We start from the raw sequence: 22,971 nt of genomic DNA on the forward strand, positions 1-22,971 counted from the left end.
GACTGCAGAGAAAGGGACTGGGGAATATCTATCCTCAGTCCCTTTCTCTGTCCCAAATGGGAGATGTCAGGGGTCTCACCAAAGCCTTTAGGGTGAAGTTCCGCTTTAGGCTCCATTCACACTTGTACGACTCCAAAGTTGCATCAACTTTGGAGTGCAGTTTTGGTGCAACTTTAATGCAACTTTGGATGGGTGCAACTTGGGATCGACTTTGGCTTTGACCAGCTAAAATGGACAACTGTTGCAACGCATAACATTCAGGTACGACTTCCATGCAATTTCTACCTAACATTGAAGTCTATGGCCGTCAAGTTGCATGAACATCGGACCAAAGTAGTACATGAAGTTGCTGTAACTTTAAGTTGCACATATATGAATGGTTATCACAGGGAAAACACAGGGAACAACTTGTCATGCAACCTTGGTGCCCAAAGTTGCATGACAAGTTGCACAAGTCTGAATGGAGCCTTACTGTCTACATAAAATAATTATCTTTCAGTCCATTGTACACCTCAACCAATGTGAAGCTTAAAATGTTAGTTCACCTTTACAGGAAAAATGTAAAAAGGTAAACCAGCACCATACACCTTCCCCACACCCCGGTCCCCATTGTACTTACCTCCTTGGATGCCGAGTTGTTGGAGCCCACACAGCCGATGCTGTGGTCCAGAGATTTGAAATCCCTGCTCTTCTCTGTGCAGCGTTTCCAGGATGGATCAGAGCGATGCTCTGTGCCACCGGTGACCAATCAAAATCGCTCTGATCCGACCAGTCAAAAGAAGAGCGTGGTGAAGGGTTAAAACTACTGTTACGTTTTTATTGCTGTCGGCGTCCTCTTTTGGGGAGATTCACCCTCTCTAATTGTCCTGACCACCAATGTCACAGAGAATGAAAGCAAAAATAAATCCAACATTTTGAGTCACCGCCAAAACAAGAATAGAGGAGAAATCTCCCAAAAGGTGACAACTGTCTAAGAGGAAATATCCCTCACATTGGAAAGATATCCTCTCACTTCCTGTTGTGTCTACAGGACAGGAAGTGAAGGAAAAATCTACCTAATGAGACACTGACAAGGGTTTTAACGCTCCCCAACACCATCCAAAATGTTTAAAAAGTTTCCCCTTTAGATACACTTTAAAGCAGAACTGTACCCAGTGGTGAAGCGGACTCTGTAAAGCCTCATACACACAATCGGACTTCCATCGGACAAATCTGTGGAATTTTGTCAGAAGGGTGTTGGCCGTGAACTTGTTCTGCATACAGACAGCAAAACTTTTTCATCCAACATTCCTAAAACTACGTGGTTTTTCTGCTCTTTAGCGCCACCCTTTGGGCAACTTCTGCTAATGTTGTCCGATGGTTAGCATTGGTTCGGAGCATGCGTGTTTGTACTTTGGATTTCAGTCCGACGGATTTGTGTACACACGATCGGATAATCCCACGGAACACATTTGTTGTTAGACAATTTGAGAGCATGCACAGACAACATTTGTTGTCGGAAATCCTACATTCCTACCCCTCAACCTTCTGCTGCACATCCTGTACCACGCCGCCATCTTTGTTTTCTTCATCCTCCAAGGATGGAGCCTCTTCCTGGCCCTTGCAGGCGACCCCCTGATGAAAAGGCGCCAGATCTCAAGTATGTGCAAATGGAGATCTGGTTCCATGCCTTTCACATTACATGTCATTGTGTCAAAGGATCTACCCCCCCATACGTGCAAATGGAGATCTGGTTCCAATCATTTTGCATTGCATGTCATTGTGTCAGAAGATCTCCCACCGTCCCATCCCCCCCAACACATGACACTTCTCAGAAGGTTGCAGGGCCATTAGGTGCTGAACTCTTGGGAGATCTCTATGTAATGTGAAAGACATGGCGCCACATCCCATCTGCGTATGCGTGAGATCTGGTGCTGTGCACTTCACATTACATGTTGCGATAACGGCAGGAGACGTTGGTGAGAGTTTAGCACCTACGGCTCTGCAGCCTTCCAGGATGCATGATGAGAATCACAGAAGGTTGGGGAAGGAGAAGGCTACGTCACTCTTGTCTTGGCGAGGAACAAGGAAATAAGAGGGAAAACAAATACAGTATGTAAGAGAGGGGGCTGAACGATTAGAGACTGACTTACATTTACTGTAAAGCTGGCCATACACCTATAGATTACCTGCAGATTTTCTATGGTTAGATGGAAAAAGTGGGAGATTCCTCCATGCCCAGTGTTTAGCGTACATGGAGAAATCTGTTGCACTTTTTCCATCTAACCATAGAAAATCTGCAGATAATCTATAGGTGTATGGCCAGCTTAAGGTTCGGTTGCTGTGAACTAGCCTGTCTGAAGATCCTCCATGCAGTCAGCTTGTACGACGCGCATGCGCAGGTATCAAATGACATAGACCCAGGGGATCAAACATCTCGATATCCCGGAGGTACATGGATGTGCACATTCCTGCAACTCCCTGATGCTGACTACGGAGAGCTGTGCGCATGCAGGGTGTTCAAAATGTCATTTTACAGATTTGGAAAAAAACTAGAGATTTTTTTTTTGCTGATAAAGCCTGCTACAACACCATCATTTTTTTTTTCCGTTCAACTCAGTGGGCTGAAAAAAAACAAAAAACTGAGGAGCTGCTGTACTAACTATTCGATGTCAGTACAGTGATCTCCCCACTGAGCTAATGTGTCCTGAGAGGGGGGGCTGCCCCCTGCCAGAGCACACCAGTCAGCACTCGCAGCCACTGGCAAAGAGAACGCTGATTGGATGGCGATAGCAGATGTATTTTGGACTAGCCGCCCTTCAGCCAGACTGCCGTACAACGGGACGTTGAACGGTTTCTGTTGAACCGTCTGATATTTGACCCGTGTGTACAGGGCTTAAAGTGGTAGTAAACTCTTTTGCACCATTTTTACCTACAGGTAAGCCTACAATAAAGCCTACCTGTCATAAGTGCACCGTTTAGGAGATATTCCAACGAGCAGCAGCCGGTGACGTTACCAGCACAGGTGGAGGAGCGCAGGGTCTCCAACATCCATCAGCTCTGTGATGTCATCATGGAGGAGTGGAAGAGGACTCCAGTGGCAACCTGTGAAGCTCTGGTGAAATCCATGCCCAAGACGGTTAAGGCAGTGCTGGAAAATAAAGGTGGCCACACAAAATATTGACACTTTGGGCCCAATATGGACATTTTCACTTAGGGGTGTACTCACTTTTGTTGCCAGCGGTTTAGACATTAATGGCTGTGTGTTGAGTTATTTTGAGGGGACAGCAAATGCTAATACAGAAAAATAATATCTGTTGCCAGAAATCCAGTGAGCTCCTAACTTTCTGTGGTGCACCGACAACTCAGTGTCTATAATGAATTGAAATCAGTGTTATCAGCTCTGCCCAGGTCTCTTCTGCTGGAATACAGAACACCTCCTCATTTCCACCACATAAGGAGGAGGTGTTCTGTAGTCCAGGAGAAGAGCTGGGTAGGGCTAATAACACTTTGTGGTAGTTCCATGCAGCAATGACACTGCATTGTCATGTCAAACAGGACGTTAGAGATTCACTTTATTGTTGGGCAGGGTTGAAAACACGGTTTGGGATTTTAGTGCATCAATGGCACTGCGCTGTCAGGTCAAAACAGAAATTTGGGAGCTCCCAGGATTTCAAACAGGTTCAATGTCTTTTTCTGTACTTGCAGCTTTTTTGAAAAGATAAAACAAAATGTAATGTGCATGTATTGCAGAGATGTAAAGAATAGGTTTCTTATATTTTCACTGTATCCATCCATGTCTCCATGCTTTATTTTGGTGAGAAATTACTTTGATTAACACCCTCCCCTAGCATTCCTGGCTATGGCCATCTTGAGTAAGGGCAGATGATTCATGTAGCATTTAATTCCTGGAATCCACCTGCTCTTAGATCAGGCATGCAAGCAGGAGGGGGTGTGCTTAGCTGAGAAAGCCCCGCCTCCCCTACTGAAGACTCCAGGGATGTAGGACATAATTTGCCTAGGCTTGAAAACCAGGAAGTAACTGAAGAAATGTGAAAACAAAAAGTTTCAAACAAGCAAATGAGATACTTCCCTATCTATTTCCTAATGCTAGCAACATAAGGATTAAAAATAGTCAATGTTGACTGAGAGAGTGAAGTTTAAGCATTCATTATGGAAGGTTCAAGTTCAACTTTAAAAAGCTCAGTTTGCTCTGCAAACATAGTGACATGAAAGCATCCTGTATTAAATATTTAATTGCAAAGTAAAAAAAAAAAAAAAACATATACAAACAGTGAAAAAATGAATATAAAACATCACTCTGCAAATTAAAAAAAAAAAAAAAAAAAAAAAGGAAAGAAGAAAAATGACCAACGACCACAAAAGTATATCTGCATGTCAATCAAACAATATAGGCTAAAAATTAAAACCCGAACACGGTAAGGTATAACATCTACCAAATAACCAAACAGAACCATGTATGGCCAACATTAGACGTGAAAGGATTGCATGCGTTATAGAGATGCTGGGACTTGTAGTTACACAGTAGATATAGGATGACACGTATGCCTGTCAATATTCCACTTGAATAAAGCAGTAGCACCCATGGCACTCACCTTCTTCAAGGCTGGGAAGAAGAGTCCTCGCCACTTAACGTTGTTCTCCTCGCTGAAGAAGTCATAGTTTTGCGGTGACTGCTGCATGGTGCCGGCCTCATGGGACACAGTCAAGGCTCTAGCCCGGTGCAGGGCTGCAGAAGTGCTCAGGCCCCCCTGCTACCATAGACCAGAGCTGTAATGCTGCAACAGAGTTCAAACAATGCTTTCTATTCCACAGGATGGGACCGTTGCTCACTCCTCTTCTTCTTCAGATGGGGCCTGCTGATCCTCTGGGAGACTCCAGGCCACTGGGCTCCTTAGGCCACACTCTTTAGCTGGAACCAAGCCTGCAGCTCCACTCTCCAGCTGATATGGGGAAGATCAACACTGCTGACATCTACCATAGACCGCTCTACGGTACTGATAACCTACTAGAACAGGCCAAGGCACCAGGGCTGATATACAGCGCAGAAAGGACCTGCACGGCTGAGTATAAACAATGCTGCTCACTTGCCGGCAGAAGTGTGGCCCTACAGATACAGATCCGGGGACACTATCATGGGGGGGGACGACATGGCTACTGTCTCTATAGCTCAGGGCTGGCTGACTTTCTAGAATACACAGCTAATTGTAACAGAGATGGGGGGCAACTCTACCAACAGAGGTGAGCAGACAGGGGGGGCAACTCCACCAACAGAGGTGAGCAGACAGGGGGGGCAACTCTACCAACAGAGGTGAGCAGACAGGGGGGGCAACTCCACCAACAGAGGTGAGCAGACAGGGGGGGCAACTCCACCAACAGAGGTGAGCAGACAGGGGGGGCAACTCCACCAACAAAGGTGAGCAGGCAGGGGGGGGCAACTCTACCAACAGAGGTGAGCAGGCAGGGGGGGGCAACTCTACCAACAGAGGTGAGCAGGCAGGGGGGGGGGCAACTCTACCAACAGAGGTGAGCAGGCAGGGGGGGGCAACTCTACCAACAGAGGTGAGCAGGCAGGGGGGGGGGGCAACTCTACCAACAGAGGTGAGCAGGCAGGGGGGGGGGGCAACTCTACCAACAGAGGTGAGCAGGCAGGGGGGGGGGCAACTCTACCAACAGAGGTGAGCAGGCAGGGGGGGGGGTAACTCTACCAACAGAGGTGAGCAGGCAGGGGGGGGGGGTAACTCTACCAACAGAGGTGTGCAGGCGGGGGGGCAACTCTACCAACAGAGGTGAGCAGGCAGGGGGGGGGGGCAACTCTACCAACAGATGTGAGAAGGCGGGGGGGGGGCAACTCTACCAACAGAGGTGAGCAGGCAGGGGGGGGGGGGGCAACTCTACCAACAGAGGTGAGCAGGCAGGGGGGGGGGGGGGGGGCAACTCTACCAACAGAGGTGAGCAGGCAGGGGGGGGGGCAACTCTACCAACAGAGGTGAGCAGGCAGGGGGGGGGGGGGCAACTCTACCAACAGAGGTGAGCAGGCAGGGGGGGGGGGGCAACTCTACCAACAGAGGTGAGCAGGCAGGGGGGGGGGGGCAACTCTACCAACAGAGGTGAGCAGGCAGGGGGGGGGGCAACTCTACCAACAGAGGTGAGCAGGGGGGGGGGGCAACTCTACCAACAGAGGTGAGCAGGCAGGGGGGGGGGGGCAACTCTACCAACAGAGGTGAGCAGGCAGGGGGGGGGCAACTCTACCAACAGAGGTGAGCAGGCAGGGGGGGGGCAACTCTACCAACAGAGGTGAGTAGGCAGGGGGGGGCAACTCTACCAACAGAGGTGAGCAGGCGGGGGGGAGCAACTCTACCAACAGAGGCGAGCAGGCAGGGGGGCAACTCCGCTGACTCTCTGGAACAAAGCATACAAACCTACAGGGATGGGCATTCAGAGTTCTACTAATTCCCCAATATAAACAGGGGAAAAGCCCTGCAAAATACCCAACATGGGTACAAATAAGGCTACAACTCAACTGACACTCAAATTTGCTGACTCTCTGGCGTGCACGCAGGAGTACAGTTTGCTGACTCTCTAGCGCGCACCCAACAGTAGAACTTACTAGCGCACACACACACACACGCAAAGCTATAACTTACTATTTAGAGCACACACAGGGGACAGCTTACTCTCTAGCGCACACACGACCTGCAGACTCTTACACACACACACAAGGGGTACAACTACACTGATTCCAACTCCACTACCACTCTAGCATAAGCAACAGTACAGCCCTGCTGCTTGTCTACCTGCACTGACTAACCAATGCAGGGGTACTGCCTGTACAGAACACACACAAGTGTAGCTCTACTGACTCTGGAATAGAAGGGGGTACGCCTCTAAAACACACAGCTGCCGAGTTGTCCTTGTCTCCCCAGCACAGACAGGGGGTACAGTACAGCACCCATAGGTGGGGGGGGGGGGTCAGTACTGGTCTGTCTCCCCAGCACACAGATGGTACAGTGCTGCTCTTAGTATCCCTCCAATGCACACAGGGGGTGCAGAGCTCCTGAGGCTTCTTAGTGTCCCTCCAGCACAGTGCTGTTCTCCTCTATCATAGATGGGGGGGGGTATTGTGCGGCTTCCAGTACAGACAGGGGTCTCCTCAGTGCCCCCCCAGCACAGTGCTGTTCTTAGTGTCCCCCCAGCACAGTGCTGTTCTTAGTATCCCTCCAATGCACACAGGGGGTGCAGAGCTCCTGAGTCTTCTTAGTGTCCCTCCAGCACAATGCTGTTCTCCTCTATCATAGACCGGGGGGGTATTGTGGTGCTTCCAGTACAGACAGGGGTCTCCTCAGTGCCCCCCAGCACAGTGCTGCTCTTGGTGTCCCTCCTGCACACACAGGGATGTCTCTCTTTGTTCCTCCAGTACAGAGGGGTGCACAGCTCCTGGGTCCTCTCGGTGTCTCTCCAGCACAGTGTTGCTCTGTGTCCTTCCAGCACAGACAGGGGGGGACAGTGCTGCTCTCTCCCAGAAATCACAGGGGGGTACAGAGCTCCTGAGTCCCTCTATGTCCCTCCAGCACAGTGCTGCTCTGTCTCACTGCCCCCCCAGCAGAGTGTTGCTGTGTCCCTCCAGCACTGGGGGGTGCATAGTGTTGCTTGCTCTCAGTGTTGCTCGTGCTCACGGTCCCCCCCCTCAGCACAGACAAGGGGTATGGTGTTGCTTTCTCCCTCAGGGTCCCCTCAGCACAGTGTTGCTCGCTCTCTCAATGTCCCTCCAGCACAGCTCTGCTCTCTCCAGGCCGCCGTGCGCACACTCAGGCCGGGCCTTCCTCTCCAGCCCAGGCCGGGGCTTCTCCTCCGCTACTACTGAGCATGTGCCGATTCCAGACAAGACCAACCGAGCGCAGAGCTACTGCCGACCAACACAGCTGACTCCCATTAACCCCTCACACGCCGACTGAACGGCTGCATCATGAGAACAGACACAGCGAGACACCTGACTCCATGTGGATGACAGCGGGGGACACAAGCTGGGTGCGAGTATAGGGGACATCGGCTGGATGTCGGGGCAGTCTGGATGTCACAGGGGGTGCAGTCTGGATGTCACGGGGGGTGCAGTCTGGATGTCACGGGGGTCAGTGTGGATGTTATGGGGGGCAGTCTGGATGTCAGGAAGGTCAGTCTGGATGTCACAGGGGGGCAGTATGGATGTTATGGGGGGCAGTCTGCATGTCACAGGGGGCAGTCTGCATGTCACGGGGGGCAGTCTGGATGTCACAGGGGGGGCTGTCTGCATGTCACAGGGGGGCAGTCTGGATGTCACGGGGGGGGCAGTCTGGATGTCACAGAGGGGCCAGTTTGCATGTCACAGGGGGGGCTGTCTGCATGTCACAGGGGGGCTAGTCTGGATGTCACGGGGGGGCAGTCTGGATGTCACGGGGGGGGGCAGTCTGGATGTCACAGGGGGGGGGCAGTCTGGATGTCACAGGGGGGGGGCAGTCTGGATGTCACAGGGGGGGGCAGTCTGGATGTCACAGGGGGGGGGCAGTCTGGATGTCACAGGGGGGGCTGTCTGCATGTCACAGGGGGGCCAGTCTGCATGTCACAGGGGGGCCAGTCTGCATGTCACAGGGGGGCCAGTCTGCATGTCACAGGGGGGCCAGTCTGCATGTCACAGGGGGGCCAGGGGGCAGTCTGCATGTCACAGGGGGGGAAGTCTGTCGCGGGACGGCAGTCTGGATGTCACGGGGGGACGGCAGTCTGGATGTCACGGGGGGCCAGTCTGGATGTCACAGGGGGGGCCAGTCTGGATGTCACAAGGGGGGCAGTCTGGATGTCACAGGGGGGCCAGTCTGGATGTCACAGGGGGGGCAGTCTGGATGTCACAGGGGGGCCAGTCTGGATGTCACAAGGGGGGCAGTCTGGATGTCACAGGGGGGCCAGTCTGGATGTCACAGGGGGGGCAGTCTGGATGTCACAAGAGGGGGCAGTCTGGATGTCACAAGAGGGGGCAGTCTGGATGTTATGGGGGGGGAGTCTGCATGTCACAGGGGGCAGTCTGGATGTCGCAGGGAGGGCAGTCTGGATGTCACAGGGGGGCCAGTCTGGATGTCACAGGGGGGCCAGTCTGGATGTCACAGGGGGGCCAGTCTGGATGTCATGGGGGGGGAGTCTGCATGTCACAGGAAGGCCAGTCTTGATGTCACAGGGGGGGCAGGGGGCAGTCTGCATCTCACAGGGGGGCTAGTCTGGATGTCACAGGGGGGCCAGTCTGGATGTCACAGGGGGGCCAGTCTGGATGTCACAGGGGGGCCAGTCTGGATGTCACAGGGGGGCCAGTCTGGATGTCATGGGGGGGCAGTCTGCATGTCACAGGAAGGCCAGTCTTGATGTCACAGGGGGGGCAGGGGGCAGTCTGCATCTCACAGGGGGGCTAGTCTGGATGTCACAGGGGCCGTCTGGATGTCATGGGGGGCAGTCTGCATATCACAGGGGGGCAGTCTAGATGTCAGAGGGGTCATTCTGGATGTCACAGGGGGGCAGTATGGATGTTATGGGCGGGAGTCTGCATATCACGGGGCGGGGCAATCTGGATGTCACGGGGGGCAGTCTGCATATCACAGGGAGGGGCAGTCTGGATGTCATGGGGGGGGCAGTCTGGATGTCACGGGGGGGGGCAGTCTGGATGTCACGGGGGGGGGGCAGTCTGGATGTCACGGGGGGGGGCAGTCTGGATGTCACGGAGGGGCAGTCTGGGTGTCACGGGGGGCAGTCTGGGTGTCATGGGGGGGCAGTCTGGATGTCACAGGGGGGGCAGTCTGGATGTCACAGGGGGGGTAGTCTGGATGTCACAGGGGGGGCAGGTCTGGATGTCACGGGGGGGCCAGTCTGGATGTCACGGGGGGCCAGTCTGAATGTCACAGGGGGCAGTCTGGATGTCACAGGGGGGCAGTCTGGATGTCATGGGGGTCAGTCTGGATGTCACAGGGGGGGGGGCAGTCTGGATGTCACAGGGGGGGGCAGTTTGGATGTCACAGGGGGGGCTGTCTGCATGTCACAGAGGGGCCAGTCTGCATGTCACAGGGGGGCCAGTCTACATGTCACAGGGGGGCCAGGGGGCAGTCTGCATGTCACAGGGGGGCTAGTCTGGATGTCACAGGGGGGCTAGTCTGGATGTCACAAGGGGGGCAGTCTGGATGTCACAGGGGGGCCAGTCTGGATGTCACAGGGGGGGCAGTCTGGATGTCACAAGAGGGGGCAGTCTGGATGTCACAAGAGGGGGCAGTCTGGATGTCACAAGAGGGGGCAGTCTGGATGTTATGGGGGGGAGTCTGCATGTCACAGGGGGCAGTCTGGATGTCGCAGGGAGGGCAGTCTGGATGTCACAGGGAGGGCAGTCTGGATGTCACAGGGGGGCCAGTCTGGATGTCACAGGGGGGCCAGTCTGGATGTCACAGGGGGGCCAGTCTGGATGTCACAGGGGGGCCAGTCTGGAGGTCACAGGGGGGGCAGTCTGGATGTCATGGGGGGGCAGTCTGCATGTCACAGGAAGGCCAGTCTTAATGTCACAGGGGGGGCAGGGGGCAGTCTGCATCTCACAGGGGGGCTAGTCTGGATGTCACAGGGGCCGTCTGGATGTCATGGGGGGCAGTCTGCATATCACAGGGGGGCAGTCTAGATGTCAGAGGGGTCATTCTGGATGTCACAGGGGGGCAGTATGGATGTTATGGGCGGGAGTCTGCATATCACGGGGCGGGGCAATCTGGATGTCACGGGGGGCAGTCTGCATATCACAGGGAGGGGCAGTCTGGATGTCATGGGGGGGGGCAGTCTGGATGTCACGGGGGGGGGGGCAGTCTGGATGTCACGGGGGGGGGCAGTCTGGATGTCACGGGGGGGGGGCAGTCTGGATGTCACGGAGGGGCAGTCTGGGTGTCACGGGGGGCAGTCTGGGTGTCACGGGGGGGGCAGTCTGGATGTCATGGGGGGGCAGTCTGGATGTCACAGGGGGGGCAGTCTGGATGTCACAGGGGGGGTAGTCTGGATGTCACAGGGGGGGCAGGTCTGGATGTCACGGGGGGGCCAGTCTGGATGTCACGGGGGGCCAGTCTGAATGTCACAGGGGGCAGTCTGGATGTCACAGGGGGGCAGTCTGGATGTCATGGGGGTCAGTCTGGATGTCACAGGGGGGGGGGCAGTCTGGATGTCACAGGGGGGGGCAGTTTGGATGTCACAGGGGGGGGCTGTCTGCATGTCACAGAGGGGCCAGTCTGCATGTCACAGGGGGGCCAGTCTGCATGTCACAGGGGGGCCAGGGGGCAGTCTGCATGTCACAGGGGGGCTAGTCTGGATGTCACAGGGGGGCTAGTCTGGATGTCACAGGGGGGGCAGTCTGGATGTCACAGGGGGGGCAGTCTGGATGTCACAGGGGGGCAGTCTGGATGTCACAGGGGGGGAAGTCTGTCGCGGGGGGGCAGTCTGGATGTCAAGGTGGGGACGGCAGTCTGGATGTCACGGGGGGCCAGTCTGCATGTCACAGGGGGGTCAGTCTGGATGTCACATGGGGGGCAGTCTGGATGTCACAGGGGGGCAGTCTGGATGTCACAGGGGGGGCAGTCTGGATGTCACAGGGGGGGCAGTCTGGATGTCACAGGGGGGGGCAGTCTGGATGTCACAGGGGGGGCCAGTCTGGATGTCACAGGGGGGGCCAGTCTGGATGTCACAAGGGGGGCAGTCTGGATGTCACAGGGGGGGCAGTCTGGATGTCACAAGAGGGGGCAGTCTGGATGTCACAAGAGGGGGCAGTCTGGATGTCACAAGAGGGGGCAGTCTGGATGTTATGGGGGGGAGTCTGCATGTCACAGGGGGCAGTCTGGATGTCGCAGGGAGGGCAGTCTGGATGTCACAGGGAGGGCAGTCTGGATGTCACAGGGGGGCCAGTCTGGATGTCACAGGGGGGCCAGTCTGGAGGTCACAGGGGGGGCAGTCTGGAGGTCACAGGGGGGGCAGTCTGGATGTCATGGGGGGGCAGTCTGCATGTCACAGGAAGGCCAGTCTTGATGTCACAGGGGGGGCAGGGGGCAGTCTGCATCTCACAGGGGGGCTAGTCTGGATGTCACAGGGGCCGTCTGGATGTCATGGGGGGCAGTCTGCATATCACAGGGGGGCAGTCTAGATGTCAGAGGGGTCATTCTGGATGTCACAGGGGGGCAGTATGGATGTTATGGGCGGGAGTCTGCATATCACGGGGCGGGGCAATCTGGATGTCACGGGGGGCAGTCTGCATATCACAGGGAGGGGCAGTCTGGATGTCATGGGGGGGGCAGTCTGGATGTCAGGGGGGGGGCAGTCTGGATGTCACGGGGGGGGCAGTCTGGGTGTCACGGGGGGCAGTCTGGGTGTCACGGGGGGGGCAGTCTGGATGTCACGGGGGGGGCAGTCTGGATGTCACGGGGGGGGGCAGTCTGGATGTCACAGGGGGGGTAGTCTGGATGTCACAGGGGGGGCAGGTCTGGATGTCACGGGGGGGCCAGTCTGGATGTCACGGGCGGGCCAGTCTGAATGTCACGGGGGCCAGTCTGAATGTCACAGGGGGAAGTCTGGATGTCACGGGGGGGCAGTCTGGATGTCATGGGGGTCAGTCTGGATGTCAGGGGGGGTCAGTCTGGATGTCAGGGGGGTCAGTATGGATATTATGGGGGGGGTCTGCATGTCACAGGGGGGGGCAGTCTGGATGTCACAGGGGGGCCAGTCTGCATGTCACAGGGAGGCCAGTCTGCATGTCACAGGGGAGGGCAGTCTGGATGTCACGGGGGGGCCAGTCTGGATGTCACGGGGGGTAGTCTGGATGTCACGGGGGGGCCATTCTGCATGTCACAGGTCACAGGGGGCCAGTCTGGATGTCACAGGGGGGGCAGTCTGGATGTCATGGGGGCAGTCTGCATGTCACAGGTCACAGGGGGGCCAGTCTGGATGTCAGGGGGGGGCAGTCTGGATGTCACAGGGGGGGCAGTCTGCTTGTCACAGGGGGGGCTAGTCTGGATGTCATGGGGGCAGTCTGGATGTCACAGGGGGCGTCTGCATATCACAGGGGGGCAGTCTAGATGTCAGAGGGGTCATTCTGGATGTCACGGGGGGGGGGCAGTATGGATGTTATGGGGGGCAGTCTGCATATCACAGGGGGGGGGGCAATCTGGATGTCACGGGGGCAGTCTGCATATCACAGGGAGGGGCAGTCACGGGGGGAGGGGCAGTCTGGATGTCACAGGGGGGGCAGTCTGGATGTCACAGGGGGGGGCAGTCTGGATGTCACAGGGTAGGGGCAGTCTGGATGTCACGGGGGGGGGGCAGTCTGGATGTCACGGGGGGCCAGTCTGGATGTCACAGGGGGGCAGTCTGAATGTCACAGAGGAGGCTGCATGTCACGGGGCACACAATGGTTGCCACAGGCTGCCTGGATATCACAGGGGGCCACAGGCTGCATGTCACAGGGGGGGGGGGCTGCAGGCTGCACGTCACTGGGGGAACACAATGGGTAGCACAGGCTGGCTGGATATTACAGGGGGCCACAGGCAACACAGTCTGGATGTCACCGGGGGCACACAATGGTTGGCACAGGCTGGATGTCACAGGGTGGCACAGGCTACACTAGCTGCATGGCACAGGGGGGCACACGATGGTTGGCACCGGCTGCCTGGATATCACAGGGGGCCACAGGCTGCATGTCACGGGGGGAACACAATGGGTAGCACAGGCTGGCTGGATATTACAGGGGGCCACAGGGAACACAGTCTGGATGTCACCGGGGGCACACAATGGTTGGCACAGGCTGGATGTCACAGGGTGGCACAGGCTACACTAGCTGCATGGCACAGGGGGCACAGGATGGTTGGCACAGGCTGGCTGGATGTCACAGGGGGCCACAGGCTACACTGGCTGGGTGTCACAAGGGGGCCACAAGCTGCATGCCACAGGGGTCACAGGATGGTTGGCAAAGGCTGGCTGGATGTCACAGGGAGGCACAGGCGGCCTGCATTATTGCAGGGGGGATACCTATTTTCATGACCTGCATTACTAGAGGGGGATACCTATATTCACAGCCTGTATTATTACAGGGGGGATATCACATATGTGATTAATTAGGTGGGTTTGGTTTTCCTATCTGCATATTTATATATTTACCTTGTGGTTCTTTCTTTTTCTTCTCTTTTAGTCATCCCCACTTATCCTTTTCTGTTCATCTCTTCTTCTCTCCTCCCCCTTTCTCTCTTTTTTCCTCCCTCCTTTTCCCCTCTCACCTCTTTTTTTCCTTTCCTCTCCCATTCACCCTTCCTCCCCTTTTCCTTTCCTTCTCTCCCCCTCCCCTCTCTTTCCTCCTCCCTGGTGTCCCCTCCCCCGCCCCGCCGTCCACCCCCCCTTTTCTCCCCACCTTTACCCCCCCTTTTCTCCCCACCTTTACCCCCCCCCTTTTTCTTCATTTATTTCCCCTTTTTCACCTTCCCTCCCTCTCTCTCTCACACTTCCCCTCCCCCCTCTTCTTCCCTTTTTTTCCTTCCACCCCTCTAGTAATACAGGCTGTGAAAATAGGCATCCCCCCCCTCTAGTAATACAGGTCGTGAAATTCTGTATCCCCTCTTATAATTATAAAGGCCGTGAAATTCTGTATCCCCTGTTATAATTATACAGGCTGTGAAATTCTGCAGCCAGACCCCCCCCCCCCAAACTACTGCCCCCCACTTCCCACTGACAGACCCTCACGCCACAAACGAAACACTGACCTCCCACTACAAGATCCCCAACCCCAAACTACTGCCCCCCCTCACTCACAAATCCTTACCCCACAAACTAAACACTCACCCACCACTAACAGACCCCCACTCCCCACCAAGAGAGCTGCATCTCTGATAGATCGCCACCTCTCAATTAATGACCCCTGGCCTCTCCACTGATAGACCCCCACTCCTCTAACCACTCATCCTAACCCCCCTCCCCCAACAGAGCCCCCATCTTCATGCTACAGGGATAAGCATTGACCATTCTGCATGCAAAGGGTTAATCCAGCCTGTGTCCCACTGTCACCTCCGATCCAGCCTGTGCCCCCCCTATGACATCCAGCCAGCCCGAGGCAACCATTGTGTGCCCCATCTACCACGCAGCCAGCCTGTGCCAATCATCATGTGGCCTCTGTGACATCCAGCCAGTGCCAACCATCTTGTGGCCCCTATGACATCCAGCTAGTGCCAAACATTGTGTGGCCCCTGTGACTGCCAGCCTGTGCTAACCTTCGTGTGGCCCCTGTGACATCCAGCCAGTGCCAGCCATCGTGTGGCCCCTGTGCCATGCAGACAGCCTGTGACATCCATGATGTGCCCCCTGTGTCATACAGCCAGCCTGCAACATCCATAGTGTGCCCCCTGTGACATGCAGCCAGCCTGTGATATCTATGATGTGCCCCCTGTGTCATGCAGCCAGCCTGTGATATCCATGGTGTGCCCCCTGTGTAATGCAGCCAGCCTGCGACATCCATGGTGTATCCCCTGTGACATGCAGCCAGCCTGTGTCTTGCAGCCAGCCTGTGATATCCATGGTGTGTCCCCTGTGATATCCATGGTGTGCCCCCTGTATAATGCAGCCAGCCTGCGACATCCATGGTGTATCCCCTGTGTCATGCAGCCAGCCTGTGACATCCATGGTGTGCCCCTTGTGCCAACCATCCAGCCTGTGATATCCATGGTGTGCCCCCTGTGCCAACTATCCAGCCTGTGCTATCCATGGTGTGCCCCCTGTGCCAACGATCCAGCCTGTGATATCCATGTTGTGCCTCCTGTGCCAACCATACAACCTGTGATATCTATGGTGTGCCCCCATCCAGCCTGTGCTATCCATGGTGTGCCCCTTGTGCCAACCATCCAGCCTGTTATATCCATGGTGTGCCCCCATCCAGCCTGTGCTATCCATGGTGTGCCCCTTGTGCCAACCATCCAGCCTGTGATATCCATGGTGTGCCCCCATCCAGCCTGTGCTATCCATGGTGTGCCCCCTGTGATATCCATTGGGTGCCCCTTGTGCCAACCATCCAGCTTGTGACATCCATGGTGTGCCCCTTGTGCCAACTATCCAGCCTGTGCTATCCATGGTGTGCCCCCTGTGCCAACGATCCAGCCTGTGATATCCATGTTGTGCCTCCTGTGCCAACCATACAACCTGTGATATCTATGGTGTGCCCCCATCCAGCCTGTGCTATCCATGGTGTGCCCCTTGTGCCAACCATCCAGCCTGTTATATCCATGGTGTGCCCCCATCCAGCCTGTGCTATCCATGGTGTGCCCCTTGTGCCAACCATCCAGCCTGTGATATCCATGGTGTGCCCCCATCCAGCCTGTGCTATCCATGGTGTGCCCCCTGTGATATCCATTGGGTGCCCCTTGTGCCAACCATCCAGCTTGTGATAGCCATGGTGTGCCCCCTGTGCCAACCTTCCAGCCTGTGATATCCATGGCTTGCCCCCATCCAGCCTGTGATATCCATGGTGTGCCCCCCTGTGATATCCATGGTGTGCCCCCCTGACACTGGGATCCTTCTGTGTGGGCCCCTCAGACACTGGGATCCCTAAATATGGGGCCCTGAGACACTGGGAACCCTAAATAGGGACAGTCCGGGTTTTGAATAATGTGTCCGGGTTTCAGGCGGACTGAAACCTGAACACATTATTCAGACCAGGCTGCGGCTCCCCACGTAACCAAGATAGTCACACACAAATCAGAGTGCAATGCAGAGGGACTACTTGTAAAGTTGGAGCTGTAGTAGGGAGCTAGAGCCGCATATGCCCATTACTCGTCTGTAGTGTTGGCTCCTGTCCCATGCAGAGTGATACCAACTGCACTCCATCTTTAATCCCAGCTAGCTTTCTCCAGAGTGGTGCCAGCAGCAGGAAAGAACAAATCTGGTAAGTGTGAAGCAATACACTGGCCATAATAGTATAGGGCTGCTTTCACACTGATGCGCCGAGGCTTATCCACAGCGCGGGTGCAGTGTATCTGTAGCTTTCCTGTGGGTTTGCTGTGCTTAGCCATGGATTTCTATTATATCCTGCGGGTTTGGTGCACTTTCTGAATGCATGAGTTTTGCTGTGCTTTCAGAAAGTGCACCACACCTGCAGGATATAATATAAGTCTATGGCAGAGCGCAGCTAACCCTGGAAAAGCAACACTTCCAATGTGGGTAAACTGCAGCACATCATTGTGAAAAAAGCCTTATAGGGGGCTCAGAACAGTAATGCCCTGTACACATAATAGGATTTTCTGACAACAAAATCCATGTTTTTTTGTCCGACGGATGTTGGCTCAAACTTGTCTTGCATACACACGGTCACACAAATCTTGTCGGAAATTCCGAACTTCAAGAACGCGGTGACGAACAACACGCACAACGAGCCGAGAAAAATGAAGTTCAATAGCCATGTGGCTCTTCTGCTTGATTCCGAGCATGCGTGGAACTTTATGCTTTGGAATTGTGCACACACGATCAGAATTTACGACAACATATTTTGTTGTCGGAAAATTTGAGAACCAGCTCTCACATTTTGTGTGACGGAAATTCCGGTGGAAAATGTCCGATGGAGCCTACACACGGTCGGAATTTCTGACAACAAGCTCCCATAGAACATTTTCCGTCGCACCAGGGAACAGGATCTTTATTTTTTTGGGTTAACAAACGCTTTAAAGCAGGCAGCGTTGTGTTGCTTTCTCACCACCTGCTTTAACCCCTTGGACCCTGCAGAAGCATGCATTTGTAGGGCACTTGCAGAGTGGCCCTGTTTACTTTAATGGGTTGTGTTTGGAAGGTGGTAGCACCCACCAAGAGCAACAGGGGGTTTAATTCCTGCTACGGCATGTGTACACCTTTGGCTGCTGTCTCAGCAACTAAAGGGGGCGGTAAAACCACCACCTAACTTTATGTGTGACTGAGCCCTAAGGCCCCTTTCACACTGGGGTGGTAGGGGGCGTCGGCGGTAAAACAGCGCTATTTTTAGCGCTGTTTTACCGCGGTATTCGGCCGCTAGCGGTGCGGTTTTAACCCCCCGCTGGCGGCCGAAAAAGGGTTAAAACCCCTCGTATAGCGCGGCTATAGCCGCGGTATTACCGCGGTATAGCCGCGCTGTCCCATTGATTTCAATGGGCAGGAGCGGTGAATACACCGCTCCTTCACCGCTCCAAAGATGCGGCTTGCAGGAGATTTTTTCTTCTCCTGCCAGCGCACCGCTTCAGTGTGAAAGCCCTCGGGCTTTCACACTGAACAAACAGCGGAGGCTGTTTAGGGGCGGTTTGCAGGCGCTATTTTTAGCGCAATAACGCCTGCAAACCGCCCCAGTGTGAAAGGGGTCTAAGGGTGCCATTGCTGAATGCAACTAGGACTCATTCACAAGTGCAGCAGTCCTCTGAAAATTGATCCTAGTGTTTGACCGGTGGTGAGGAGGTGATATGTTGCCTCATCACCACCTGATTTCAACCCATGATTGCTGTGCAATGCACACAATTGGGACACAGTAGTATGGCAGTTAGAGGTTTAAATCAGGTGTGAGGAGGTGACACTGTGCCCGGTGACTTTTGACTTCTCCCATGTTGTTCAGGTAGATCTCCACCTCTTTAAGGTTGTCTACCCCTAGAATAATTCCATTTGTGACCAGGTCATTTGTAAGGTAGCATAGAGTCCAGGTTCTGTCCAGAGGATTGTAGAACCAACATAGGTCCAGTGGAGATGGTGGGAAGACAACAAGGTCCACACATGCTCAGAGAAAATGGCCCATGCATGTGTAGTACAGCCACCATGTGAGGGAAACCACTAAACAGCCACAGAAGACAGGCTGCTCAGGGGTCACATGTAGCCTCCCTGGCGGTTTTTCCGAGTGTGGCTCGGGGTTAAAATTTCAGTCCCATTAGCGGTAACCCCGAGCCACACTCGGGATTACATCGCAGGATCCTGGTGTGGCTTTACTTACCTTGTCCCCGGGATCCTGCGATGTCCCCCGCTGTGTCTGCGGGCTCCGTCCTCCTCCGAAGCCTCTCCTTGCCAGGCTCCGTTCCCTGCGAGCGTTGCGACGCACGGGGGCGGAGCCTGGCGGCAAATTTAAAAAATTGTAAAAATCATAACACATACAGTACTGAAATCTTACAGATTACAGTACTGTATGAAATGATTTCACATCCCTTTTGTCCCCAGTGCTTTGGCCCATGCCCTGCATGCAGTTTTATGTTATATATACTGTTCTTTCTGCCTGGAAACTGGAGATTGTCCATAGCAACCAAAAAGTGGCTTTAGACCAGCTAGAAATCAGCGATAGTAAATTAGAACACTTGCAGAATTGAGCGATAGTGAATCGTGGGGAAATTTATTTTATTATTATTATTTTTTTTATTATTTCTTTTTATTTATTATATTATAATTTATGTTTTTCTGTTTCAAACTTTATCATACCCAGGATATCTACTAGACTCTGGTTTGGACAGATTTAAGTGTGTTATTGTTAAGAATTACAGACCTACAATATAAAACGCCAAATTTCCATGCAAAATAATTGTACCGCTTTCAGCACCTAAAATCCGAAAGAATCATACCGCCAGGGAGGTTAAACACTAGCACAGGCGATGTGGCTGATTGTTTTAGTGGAATAATCCCCCCCCACCCCCCTTGGTGCAACCAAACAGCATGTACCAAAACTCCTGTAAATTATAGGCGAAAATTCCTATTCATCACAGCTGAGATCCAGCAAGGGCCCTGTGGCACCACTCAGGCATATCAGGGGACAGAGGAGCAACATCCAGGTATGCTGCTCTTGTCAGTCTTCACTCTGACAGGCATACCCCTCCAGGGGTCTTCAGAGATGGATGATCCACCAGATGGGTGCACTGCAACTCTGAACCTGTAAAGCATTCTGCGGCTGACTCAACACATTAGACACAAGTACCTACAGTATTATTATTATTCAGGATTTATATAGCACCAACAGTTTATGCAACGTTGGCGCTATATAAATAGTTACAATACAAATCAATACAGGAGGAATCAGAGGGCCCTGCTCATTAGAGCTTACAATCTAGAACAGGGATATGCAATTGGCGGACCTCCAGCTGTTGCAGAACTACAATTCCCATGAGGCATAGCAAGACTCTGACAGCCACAAGCATGACGGGACTTGTAGTTTTGCAACAGCTTGAGGTCCGCTATTTGCATATCCCTGATCTAGAAGGTAGGCTCAGGTGGAACAAAAGGTAATAACTGTGGGGGATGAGGTGATGGAGAAAATTAAAATACAGTTATTAGGTGTGTGTGTAGGATAGGCTTCTGTGAAGAGGAGTGTTTTCAGGGATCGTCTAAAAGCTAATAGAGTAGGAGATAACCGGACAGATTGGGGTATGGTATTCCATAGGATTGGAGAGGCTCTGGAGAAGTCCTGGAGGCGAGCATGGGAGGAGGTGACAAGGGAGATAGAGAGCTGGAGGTCTCGCGAGGAATGAAGAGAACGAATAGGTTGATATTTAGAGACTAGGTCAGTGATGTAGCTGGGGGCTTAGTTGTGGATGGCTTTGTAAGAAGTTGTTAGTATTTTTAATGTAATTCATTGGGTGAGCGGAAGCCAGTGGAGGGATTGACAGAGAGGAGTAGCAGACACAGAGCGATTGGTAAAGTAGTAGGTGAGTAGCTTCATCAGAGTTCACTGCCAAGGACTCAGGCCATCCCTACTGCTTCTCAGAGGGTCCAGGTATGGAAAGCTGCACAATTTGCCCCTTTTCGCTATGCAGCAGCTTAAGAAACTTGCTGGGTAAAAATAAATCTTGATTTAAAAAAAAAAAAAAAAAAAAAAAAAACACTAAGAAAAGGTTTTTCTTCTCTCAGAGGTGACGCCTATTCTCCTAGGGCACTAGCAAAAAGAATCTGAAGCATTTTGGGAGTGGTAGAGATTATATTGAGCGGTTCTTTTTTTTTTTTGTAATGCCAATGTCCAATCTCCTGAAGGCAGTAGGATAACCCAATGTACCTGAATACTCATCCTGTTTCTTGTACAATTAAGTAAAAGATCCTGTGCAGCAGTGGCGGAACTATAGGGGTCGCTGCAGTCACACTTGCGGCTGGGCCCTGCCATTCTGCCGCTGTGGGGGGGCCCCAAGACCCGGCATCTCCCCCTGCACCTCTGGCTTGCCCTTTAGAATGCATTGGGGGGAGGTGGGAGGCAGCGATCGGCAGCTCTATTGTGCCTGTGGGCGGTGGGATGTCCCTGGAGCTTGTAGTTCTCTCTTCCCGAGTGTCAGTGTATACAGTGGAGAGAAGAGGGGAGGGGCCCCTGACCCGGGCAGGTATCAGTTTCACTTTCAGTGAGTAGCTCTGCTTGTACACTGCTGCTGACACATGTCTGAGTCAGAGGCCCCTCCCCTCTCAACTGTATACACTGGGGAAGAGAACTACAAGCCTCATGGAGATTCCCAGCCTGTGGACACCATAGAGCTGCCGATCGCCGCCTCCCACCTCCACCAGCCAGGTACATGGGGAACCTCTTGAAGGAAGGGGGGGGGGGTCAGCTGTCTGGGGACCCTGATGTATGGAGGGGCTTTCTGGGGACATTAATGTAAGGGGGAGGGGCTCCCTGGGGACCCTGATGTAAGGGGGAGGGGCTCCCTGGGGACCCTGATGTAAGGGGGAGGGGCTCCCTGGGGACCCTGATGTAAGGGGGGGGGATCCGCATTCAGATATGTAACGATATATACATACACATTATATATATTTTATATACATGTGTATGACTTTCCTTACTTAGCTGCTATGGGCTCTAGCCCGAGATCTTTTGTAGACCTAGCAACGCCCCTGGTGGGGGCCCTAGATGGTTTCTTGCACCGGGGCCCTGAAGATTCTAGTTACACCTGTGCTGTGCAGTGCTCCGGCTTACCCTCCCAGCGCTAGCTTTACATTCATAATACAAGCACTAGTAAAAGACCAATCAGCACTCATAGGGCTGTATGACCTACAGTGCCTTGAAAAAGTATTCATACCCCTTGAAATGTTCCACATTTTGTCATGTTACAACCAAAAACGTAATGTATTTTATTGGGATTTTATGTGATAGACCAACACAAAGTGGCACAGAATTGTGAAGTGGAAGATAAATGGTTTTCAACATTTTTTTACAAATAAATATCTGAAAAGTTTGGAGTGCATTTGTATTCAGCCCCCTTTACTCTAAAACCCATAACTAAAATCTAGTGGAACCAATTGCCTTCAGAAGTCACCTAATTATTAAATAGAATCCACCTGTGTGTAATTAAATTTCAGTATAAATACAGCTGTTCTGTGAAGCCCTCAGAGGTTTGTTAAAGAACCTCAGCGAACAAACAGCATCATGAAGGCCAAGGAACACACCAGACCCTCCTCTTTCAGGTTCCACTACAAAACTGATCAGGTAGCTCTAATGAAGGTGAAAACAAAAGCAAAAAAAAAATGAATCCAGCCACCGATCTAAGGACTGGTAAACTTCAATATATTAAAGTGGTTGTAAACCCTTTTTGCAACAGGTAAGCCTATAATAAGGCTTACCTGTAGCTACCCAGGATATCTCCTAAACCTGCACGGTTTAGGAGATGTCTCCGGCACATGCGCACTGAAGCAAAGGCATGTATGTGCCCTTGCATCAGCGAGTGTGCCATTACCAGCAGCTCCCGCGCGCATGCATTATCGTGGCTCTGGCCAATCACAGCCCGCAATACCTTGAAGTAACTCCAGGAGAGGGGGGGGGTGAGAGGACCGCTGCGGGGGCTTCAATGTAAGGTAAGTAATTCATAATGAGCTAGTATGCTATGCATGATAGCTCATTATGACTTTGTCTTGCAGGGTTTTTTTTTTTACTAGGGTTTACAACCACTTTAAACGTTTGTTCTTGGGTTTGGATACTCCAACATAAACCTGTCAAGACAAAAAAAAAATAAATTGGAC

General features: G+C 53.2%; 1 protein-coding gene across 2 annotated transcripts in view; it reads right to left on the bottom strand.

The window, feature by feature from the left end:
- SOS2 (SOS Ras/Rho guanine nucleotide exchange factor 2) overlaps window positions 1–5,285 on the bottom strand; it is a 117,910-nt gene extending 112,625 nt beyond the window's left edge. For both annotated transcript variants that reach the window (XM_073609434.1, XM_073609433.1), the window contains exon 1: window positions 4,596–5,285. In XM_073609434.1, the coding sequence (XP_073465535.1) occupies window positions 4,596–4,682 (87 nt within the window). In that variant the 5' untranslated portion in view covers window positions 4,683–5,285. The remainder of the gene's footprint in view (window positions 1–4,595) is intronic.
- Window positions 5,286–22,971: the final 17,686 nt, after the last annotated feature.

This window comes from Aquarana catesbeiana, linkage group LG13 (genome assembly GCF_042186555.1).
Source record: "Aquarana catesbeiana isolate 2022-GZ linkage group LG13, ASM4218655v1, whole genome shotgun sequence".
Classification (NCBI taxonomy): Eukaryota; Metazoa; Chordata; class Amphibia; order Anura; family Ranidae; genus Aquarana; species Aquarana catesbeiana.